Below are 10,268 nucleotides of genomic sequence, written 5' to 3'. Positions count from 1 at the left end.
TCTCTTCAATCACTACGCAATGTCCTCCATTAGTTCAGGCATAATAGTCCTCCTCCTCCTTTCCTTTTCTTCCTTTGACTCCTTTCCTTCTCTTCCTCCTACTGCTCCTCTTCCTCCTCCTCCTTTCAATGCTCCTTCTTTCTTCCTAGTCCCCCTCATCCTCCCTTCTCCCCCTCTTCCACCTAAGAGATGATGACACACAGTAACTCTTCACTTCAACCAAACATTATACATCATTTATTATTATTTTTTTTTCATTTTTTTTTGTCTTATACTACAGACACTTCACCAACCTGAGACAAGACTCCATGAGAAACAATAAATATCTCCTAAAAATAAATGAGATTATAAGGAGAACAATGAGAATAGAATAAACAAATGAGGAAATAAAGAGAGAATTAACTCACACAGTAAATCTCTCACAGCCTCAACACGACGAATTTTTATACAATTTTTATTTATTCAGCCAACACTCTCGCTCCATCTGTCGTCTAACAAATGAAATATTGCATCGAAATTATCCAGTTTTCTGAGTCACAACAAATATTTATGGGTTCACATGTAAGGAAAATGAGGTAGAAATGTCTTAGATTGCAGAGAGTAAGTTTAAGGTGTCACAGATGGGGTGAGATGATGGTGACTTGCAAGGGTAACGCTATTGGGAATTTATGCTGAGGTGTGAGAAGTGATTGGGGTAGGGGGTGAGAGCTGAAGATTAATGACTTACCTGTCTAGTTAGCTACCTGTGTTAACTCCTATTATCACTGTCTTGCTTGGGGTGTGTGTGTGTGTGGGAATCACCGTTAACACACTACTGAAGAAGGTGTGTGTGTGTGTGTGTGTGTGTGTGTAAATAATAATAATAATAATTAACGGTTTATTGAAAAAGTTCTGCAGCCCGAAGGCTGAAAATATACATTGGACATAAATGACTTATTACATACATTGGTGGTTTAATAAAAGCCTTCATTAGAGAAAGGTAAAGGAACATACAGTGAACATTCAGATTAATGTAGGTGTTGAACAGCAAACACGTAGTGTAGTAACTCTCTCCCAGATGGTGTTAGGAGGGACCTGATGTGGTGTAGTAATTCCCTCACAGATGGTGTTATGAGGGGCCTCACGTGGTGTAGTAGTTCCCTCATAGATGGTGTTACGAGGGGCCTCACGTGGTGTAGTAACTCCCTCACAGATGGTGTTATGAGGGCATTGCCGTGGTGCATGAATTTCACAGATGGTGTTAAGTGAGGACGGACGTGGTGTAGTAATTCTCTACAGATGGTGTTATGAGGGCCTGACGTGGTGGCACTCTCACAGATGGTAAGCAGGAGGGGCCTGATGTGTGTAGTAATTCTCACAGATGGTGTTAAGTGAGGGACCTGACGTGGTGTAGTAATTCTCACAGAGGGTGTTATGAGGGTATCACGTGGTGTAGTAATTCTCACAGATGGTGTTATGAGGGACCTCACGTGGTGTAGTAATTCCCTCACAGATGGTGTTATGAGGGACTTGACGTGGTGTAGTAATTCCCTCACAGATGGTGTTATATGAGTGAGGTGTGGCCCCAGGCCTTCCTATCGTAGACGGATTAACACATCGCCGGTTGTTGGGTCTCACGGGCCGTTATCACTGGGTACCTGGGACCTCACTGTGTGAAGGTTAACTTGAATACGACTTTTACTGTTGAGTTGTTCTCACTGACTCAAGCACTGTTCACCAATGTTCACCTCTGTTTAACACTGGTTCCATTCCTTTCCCAAATGAAATTGTAACTTCTGGCGAGAACCTGTTGATACTCCGGTGGGGAGGAGGGTTCAGGGGAGGGAGTTGGCATGGGCCAACTTAACAGTTGACCTGGCTACTCCGAGAGGAGCGCCAGGTACGTCTTGACCCTTCGGTGTGTGTGTGTGTGTGTGTGTGTGTGTGTGTGTGTGTGTGTTTTCGGTCGTCCCCATTAACACACTACTGCAGAAGGTGACACGAAGAAGATATGGGTAGATTTAACTCCTGCTAACAGACTCCTGAAAGAAAGATGGGTTGGTCGTCCTCAGTAGGAAGTTCCCTTTACAACAAATGTGAGTACGTTAAGAGGTTCCTGAGTCATTCATACGACACACTTTCGTAAAAGGTGGAGGTGGGAGAGGGTCAAGTGATACCTGAAGAAGGTGTGTGAAAGGTGAAGGGAGAGGGGAAAGGAGAGAGAGAGGGGGGGAAGGTCAACTAACACCTAATGAAGGGGTTCCAGCAGGTAACACTACAGCCCCCTACCTGACACACACAGGTAAAGCCTAACGTGACCACCTGCCATGTTCTAAGGTGCTCTCCCCTTTCCCTACTCGACTCACCAAATTACCCACAACTTTCCTCATTAACTCAACGAATCTTTTCTGTCTGTCTGTTTGTTTGTTTAATTACGATTCAAACTTAATCTCCAGATCCTTGTGAGGGGCTAATTAACCTGACAAGTCTCTAAAGTCTTCATTATATAAGTTTATTTAAGAGTATTCCATTCCTTAGTCATTGTCTTAAAGGGTTTCCAATAGTTCCTTTAATACAATCTGATCCTATGTTAACTGGGATTGGTGCCGAGGAAGATTGGGGGTCAATTAGGCTTGCAGACTACTCTAACCAATCACTAATCTCCGGTAGATACGAGTCATAGAAACAAGAGACTTCAACGCTGAACACATACCAACCCTGACGGTCGATAATGGTAATCATCTCCCTTAAATAATAATAATAATAGCTTAAACAACACTACTATTAAAAACAATAACAACAGCATGAACAACAACAGACTTACAACCAAACAATAACCAAATGTGTTGTTGCGGGGTTATGACTGAACACTCCCTCATAACCAAAACAAAAGGGTTCGTATCCCGTTACGTGGAATCAGATACTTTTGTTTGTTTTCTATATATTTTGTTTACATTCTCTATAGAGCGTCTCCATATGAGGAGATTGTTTGCGTTTGATGTTTTTTTTAATTAAGTTTCGTGTTCATAACTTTGTCTTCCTTAAAGATTTTTTTTTAACGCCAGGCTTACATTATTAAACTTATAGATGCGTTTTTCGTCTCTTTTAAATGCTGAATGTAGGAATTTGTAACAAAGTCGGCATTTTCTCGCCTATACTTGTTTCCACAGCTGTTTTCTTCTTTGTGAACGACGAATATAACAAACTCGTATATTTACCCAACAAATACATGTATTCCCTTCAGAACGCCTTGTATCTAACTTACAAATGTTTCACTATGTACTAGTGTATCTTAGTGTCCAGAGCTTTGTACTGTCTTCCGAACATCAGATTCATCATGCTCTCTCTCTCTCTCTCTCTCTCTCTCTCTCTCTCTCTCTCTCTCTCTCTCTCTCTCATGTTACGGGTGGCACAGTGGGCTGGCTGGCTGCTGACGTCATCTTTCCTGGTACCCAATCAGTGGTTTTCCCTAGCATGTTTACATTCGATCAGCTGATGTTTGTTGATACTCGGTCAGAGGACGGCGGGGCCTCTGATAAAATCGTTCCATATACACAATCGGTACCTAATGACAAATTCCAGGTAACTACAGGTATAAGTGCCTCCTTTGACTCTATAATTAATGAAGTGACTTAGCTACTTCCCTCCTCCAACAATAGGAACCAAAATCGCAAATAATTCCAATGAGAGTCTTACTGAAATACGAAAACGAACTAAACTAACGGATAACACCTCGATTATCTTCATTATTCATGTTGTGAAGATAGATTGCTGACTTGTGTATGAATATTGAAGTTTCATATCATTGTTTTTGTCTTTCAGTCGTAGGTATAAAAAACTTACCTGTCTATTAAGGTAAAATGTCTAAAACCTTACCTGTCTATTAGAGTAATTGTCTAAAACATTACCTGTCTACCACAGTACGCGTCTAGAGCCTGTGTAAGGTATTGCAGTAACCGCATCTAATTCTAAATTCTAATTCTATAATCTAATTCTAAATTCTAATTGTACAGAGTGCGTCGGCGTCACCTGGGCCCAGAGTGGAGGCTATGGTTACCTGCCGCCTGATAAACCCTTTATCCATGATGGCAGTGGCACGCCCACCAGTGTCGTAGGCCCACCCACCACGTCCAGACCGTCCTGCTACGTGAGTACGGTAGATACAGTATATACAGTAAATACAATAGATACAGAAAATACAATAGATACAGTGATTAAAAAGTCGCCATATATTACGAGCCACAAATTGTACACCAAAACTGTACAGGTGATAAGTACATTAAGGTCCAACACTTAATGAACCTGACGATGTACAGAAGCACACTGACTGTGCTCACACCGCGTTAGTACACGTTCAGGTACAATAAACCCCGTGACTAATAGAGGGTATTACAGTACAAGATACAGCACTACAGGTACCTAGTACATCTTACAATACAGAACAATATAAGATCCTTACCTGTTTAATTAATAAGTTAATGTAGAGAGCCTTTTACCTGTACTGGTGTGGGTGCTGTTTATAGACGGTTTTAATGTGACATTAATCTCTCTCTCTCTCTCTCTCTCTCTCTCTCTCTCTCTCTCTCTCTCTCAACAGCCAGGAACAGGTCCTCCGCCTCCAGGAAGTCCTAACCTCCCTCCTTGTCGTCCTCCATTATCTCCACCCCTCCCTCCTACCCGCCCTCCTGCACCTCCTACCCGACCTCCTCGTCCTCCTATTACCCGACCTCCTCGTCCTCCCTACCCAACCTCCCGTCCTCCCATTACTCCGACCTCCTCGTCCTCCTACCCAACCTCCCCTCGTCCCTCCTATACCTACCTCCTGTCCTCCATTAACCTCCTCGCCTCCCAGCCAACCTCTCGCCCTCCTACCCAACCTCCCTGTCCTCTCGACCTCCCGTCCTCCCAACCCAACTCCTCCTCGCTCCTCCTATCTGACCTCCTCGTCCTCCCACCCAACCTCCTCGTCCTCCTATTGACCTCCTCGTCCTCCTACCCAACCTCCTCGTCCCTCCTGACCTCCTCGTCCCCCAACCTCCCTCGCCCTCCCATTCCGACCTCCCTGTCCTCCCTACCCAACCTCCTCGTCCTCCCATTACCCGACCTCCTCGTCCTCCCTACCCAACCTCCTCGTCCTCCATTACCCGACCTCCTCGTCCTCCTACCCAACCTCCCTGTCCTCCTACCTCCTCGCCCTCCCACCAACCTCCCTCGTCCTCCGACACTCCGACCTCCTCGCCCTTCCTCACCCAACCTCCTCGCCCTCCTCCAACCTCCTGCCCTCAACCTCCTCGCCCTCCTGCCCAACCTCCTCGCCCTCCTACTACCCCCGACCACGACCACCACCACGACGACCACCACCACCACCACCACCACAGTAGCGATCCTCTGCAGTGGTTGAGAGAGTCAGTACCTGGTGAGCCCGGCGTCGACTACCCTATCTTCGGCTGGCCCATTATTGACACCGCCTTCTCCTGTGCTGGTAAACGAGACGGTAAGTAAACCTTGCTGTTCTTACACCCACTATCATCATCTTAAGTGTGTGTGTGTGTGTGTGTGTGTGTGTGTGGTTTTGATCGTATTTATAGTACAGTGTCAGGTATATACACTTTAAAGCAGAAAAAACCACAAATCATCAAGACGTAACGAAACGAAACGTAACCTGACCAAACCATCTTGTGTGTCTATTGTGCCTCCATGTTTGGTAGTTCTAGCCAAGGGAGTCTAGCGGTACTTGCTATCTTTGTGACGATAAACATAACCAGCGTCAACCAACGTTATATAAATTAATGACTTTTTATTCTAATAATTTCGGAGATGACTCAAGAATCTTCCCTGTGAGGAGCGGTGACGTCACGGCCGCCACACACCTCCACAACAGGTGCAGCATCGATCGGCAGCCACACACGTAGTCAACACTCGAGATAGATAACAAAATCCCCCAACACAATACTGACTCTTATTGCTAACATTTCGCTCACTTAGCTGACTCAGTGTCCACAATAAAAGCTGGAACATATAAGAAAAGAGACGAATACTAATGATTATTAAACACTGGGAAGTAAACAGTGAATATGTGTATACCAAATAGTTGTGATGAAACCTAAGAGCATAAACACGAAGAAGAGAGAAACAACAAGGGTTAACAAATGGCCATGGCCAGAAATGAGGGAAAACGAGGGGAAGATGGAGAAAAATAAAGAATATAATCAGTAAAGAGCAAAGAAAAACAAGAAGAACAACAGCAAGAGAGAAGAAGAAAAAGAAGAGACAAATATAGAGCTGACAAATGACAGTGTTCAGGCAAGGAATATAAAACAGGGAAGACTGGTAACTAACAGGATGCAAATAAAGAGGAACATTATAAGCTCATTGGGCAACACCAGCGGCTGCCGGCGTGTCCTTGGTACCTCAGAGGGCCTGGAGTGTTGGCAAGGTCACAGGATGCCAGCGTCCTTGTGCTACCGAGGGAGACCACGAGGAGGAGGAGGGGGGGGTAATTAGAGAAGAGGAGGGGTGAAGGAAGAGTTCCGTGTGTGTGTGTGTGTGTGTGTGTGTAGTGGAGATCAAAGGCCTGTCATTCACCTTCCACGTCACCCCTACCACGCCCCTCACGACCTCAAGTAGACGATAAAAATACAACATCAACCATTATCAAAACATGAAAGCAGAAAATACTGACTATTCACACTTTTTGACGAGGCGAAGCTGAGTGGTCAGTCTGTACCTTGTTGTCGAGGATATTGACGTCTCTCACTCTCTCTGTCATTCCTTCTGATAGCCATGATGATGACGTCACGATGTCAACAGACCATATGACAAAAGACATACGGGTTGCGTCATACTCCTAACAAGTGCTCCTTCCTCGCTTTATTAATTAGTACAACTCCCGCGAGGTCTTGCTACGTCATAATAGAGATGAGGTTTTGTCTCATCAGTTATGAGCTCATCCTTCTATATAAACAATGAAGCAGAGTAAGACAAAATCCTCGCGAGTTGCGTCAATTTCTGATTCCGGATTCTCAGACATTTACGGAATAATAACAAGAAAGAATATTAATTCATTATTGACATCCGTTCACACAACTTTTGAATGTAGTCGTGTGTGTGTGTGTGTGTGTGTGTGTCTGTGTCTTGGTGGTAGTGGTGGGACCTGGATATATAAAACCACATTGAGTAATTATCTCCGGGCCAGAGTGTAAAGGTGAGATGTGTGATGACGACCTGTTTGGCTACGTCACCCCACCTGGCCTGTTGAGTGGCTCACTCGGATGGGGGTTTAATGGGAGGTTATGGTGTGCATGGGGGCTGTCTGGGGCCTTTAGGGTGTGCATTGGAAGGGGGTTAATGGGGTTTATAGTATGTGTGGGGGCTGTCTGGTATAAATGTATGAATGGGGAGGGCAGGAGGAGGAGGAGGAGGAGTGGTCTATGAGGGAAGGACAGACTTTCCGGAATGGGTTGATGGTGAATGGGTCGTATGGGTTGGATCGTGTGAACAGAGGGGACTATAGGTTGGAGAAATTGGGGGTTAATGCCACTGAAACATATCATTGACGGAAGGAAGAGAAGGATATCGCTGAATGAAAGTGAAAGTGGGGACTGTACTAACCCCTGTAAGAGTCAGACGCCCTCAATACAGCTAGATGCGAACCAGTGAACCTAAGGATGGGAAACAAGTACTCTATCCACTCGACTTCCTCACCTTTATTGCTCTATATACCTCGCCCCAAAAGACACTCTCGGGTAATTTCTGTATACCTGTAATTATCACCTTCTTGATATCTTAACTTAAGAAACTGGGAAGATCCGATGACTTGTTGACGTCCATTCGAAACACAGCTAAAGAGGGTTGAGTGTTGCTGGTGTACATAGCAGGTGTTGAGGGTGTTGAGGGTGTTGAGGGTGTGAGAGTAGTGCAGAGGTGTGACATAATGGTAGTTGTACCTCAGGGTGTGTGTGTGTGTGTGTCGGGGGGGATTCATAAAGGGAGGGAGGGAGGGAGGGAGGGTTCAGGGCCGGAATGGGGAGGGTCAGGGTTGTCCCTTTAGGGCTCAAGGATAACGGAACAGGATCTGGACGAGAGAGCGAGGGGGAATGGGGGGGAACTCCTCCCTGGTGGCTGTGAACTAAACTCACTCATTCACTCACTCCTCCTCCACCACCTCAAGTCTCAAAAGTCCTTCACAGTCTCAAACCTGTTGAAGGATGCAGACATAGGAGATATAAGAGGAAATAGGAGACGAGGAGACGTGTATTATGGGGAGAACATGGCTTGTGGCTTGTCTGAAGGATGTAGCCTATCAGGGGGATTTGACTTAGCTTATCTGATGGACGTGGTTTATCAGTGGGACGTGGTTCACCTGATGCACGTGATTTAGCTTATCAGAAGGACGAGGCTTATCTGAGCTCTATTTTCCTCCTGAAGGTGTACACAAGAGCAAAAAAAAACTCTATATATCTTTTATTCTCTCCAGGTGTGTAGTGTATTGTAGAGGGACGGTGACACCCATCCAAGACGCAAGAGGAAGAAACTCACACGACCGCTGCGTAATCTTATAATAGTCACCACCCCTAAGGTCTTTCCATACCTTATTTTCCACTTCTACATGAGAGCTCGTGTATCCTGTTGCCATGACAGTAGCAGAAGTCAAGCTGTTGTCTTTATTCCAGTTGGTTTAGCGAGAGAAACTGTGCCGGGTCTCTCGTCGGTTAGTTGTATCGAATTTCACAACATGTTAACGTTGGCTTGGGTAAGGTTAACCTCTCGCCTAGAGATTCCCGTAAACAGGGTCATCAGGTTACCTCCCCGTGTGACCTAAAGAAAAAAGCTGCCAGTTGGAGGGGGGGGGGGGATAAGTTTTCTTTATATGGTATGAACGATTTCACCTGAGGATTACAATCTTGTTCATCCTATTGGACCAAAGTCGTTCTCTTCTTGTTCCAGCCTCCCGTTAATCCGGTCTAACCACATCAAAATAAACCTTCTTTACAGACCACTTTACAAATAACTTTAATAATTGAAACACTTTGATTAAAACAGCAAATAACAGTAATTAACTTGTTATAAGAACGAGTCACGATCATAATACAAGGATGAAGTATTAAGGTAATTCCTGGAGGCTTCGTCTGCTTACAATACTCCCTCACTACCACTGTTATAACCTAACCTAACCTAACCTAACCTAACCTAACCTCACCAAGCGGACCAATATTGTAGGTCTAGTGGGCCTCAATCCTGTTCAGCGTCTATGTACATTAGAAGCACACACAAAACAGTTAAAAATTCGTTCGTCCATATGTGTACATTCAATACTTACATACCGATGAATTAATATGATCAGAGAGAAGATAGTTGTGCTGTACAGACATGTAAACACACACACACACACACACACACACACGGGCAGAGAGAAACTGAGAGAATATTACCTTGGCGTCCTCTCTCTCACCTGCCCGCAACACCTGTGATGATGTTAAATAACAACAACAATACTACTAACAATAATAATCAGAGAAAAAACAAACAAATTAAACCTAACCTAACCAAAAACAGAAAACCAAATCAGTCACCCACTAGACCTACTTCTTCCCGTTTTCTTTAGCTGGGTGGACTACAATAGAACGGGTCAGTGTGGTGTGTCTCGGGGTCGACTTGTTTTTGTACCCCAGAATAACTCATCGAGGTGTGCTGGTTTGATAGGTCACAGCAAAGATGGATCGCCTGAAGATTCTCCTCCTTCCAGATGATTTCAATTGAAGATTAACCTAACCTAACCCAACCCTAAAGCTAACCTAATTTAATTTGACCTAATCTAATGCTAACCTATTCTATCCTAACCTAGCCCAACCTAACCTAATGCTAACCTATCCTAACCTAACCTAATGCTAACCTAACCAAACTTAACATAAACCCAACCTAACCTAACCTAACCACCTTAACTCATCTCTTCTTAACTTCTTCTCTAAGGTTCATGTTAGCCTCTTTTGATCGCCCCCCCGCCTTCCTCTCGTCACATCACTTAACCAAACCCTCTTAGCTTCCCTCTATCATCTTACTCACGTCATTCCTGCTCCTGTGTTGATATTTTTTCTTCACTTCTCAGGTTTTCTTTCCCCTCACTTCCTATTCATCATGCGTCAAATGCTCTTAATCAAAGCCCTAATCGCTAAAAACCCAAGGTGAAACAGTTAAATAAGTTACATTAGTCACACCGTTTAGCCGCATGAAATAATAATGAACAGTAATGCTTCAAATATAAACCCGCATCATTATAGCATGAAGGAGAA

At 44.5% G+C, this 10,268-nt stretch overlaps 1 protein-coding gene across 1 annotated transcript in view; it reads left to right on the top strand.

Annotated features, from left to right (window-relative positions):
* Positions 1 to 5,256: 5,256 nt before the first annotated feature.
* Positions 5,257 to 10,268, top strand: part of LOC121857758 (protein app1-like) — a gene marked incomplete at its 5' end in the record, with an annotated part of 14,723 nt that continues 9,711 nt past the window's right edge. The window contains one exon of the mRNA XM_042353904.1: positions 5,257 to 5,473. Within this exon, the coding sequence (XP_042209838.1) occupies positions 5,257 to 5,473 (217 nt within the window). The remainder of the gene's footprint in view (positions 5,474 to 10,268) is intronic.

Source organism: Homarus americanus, unplaced genomic scaffold (genome assembly GCF_018991925.1).
Source record: "Homarus americanus isolate GMGI-L3 unplaced genomic scaffold, GMGI_Hamer_2.0 scaffold16712, whole genome shotgun sequence".
Classification (NCBI taxonomy): Eukaryota; Metazoa; Arthropoda; class Malacostraca; order Decapoda; family Nephropidae; genus Homarus; species Homarus americanus.
This window is presented reverse-complemented; position numbering and strand designations above follow the sequence as displayed.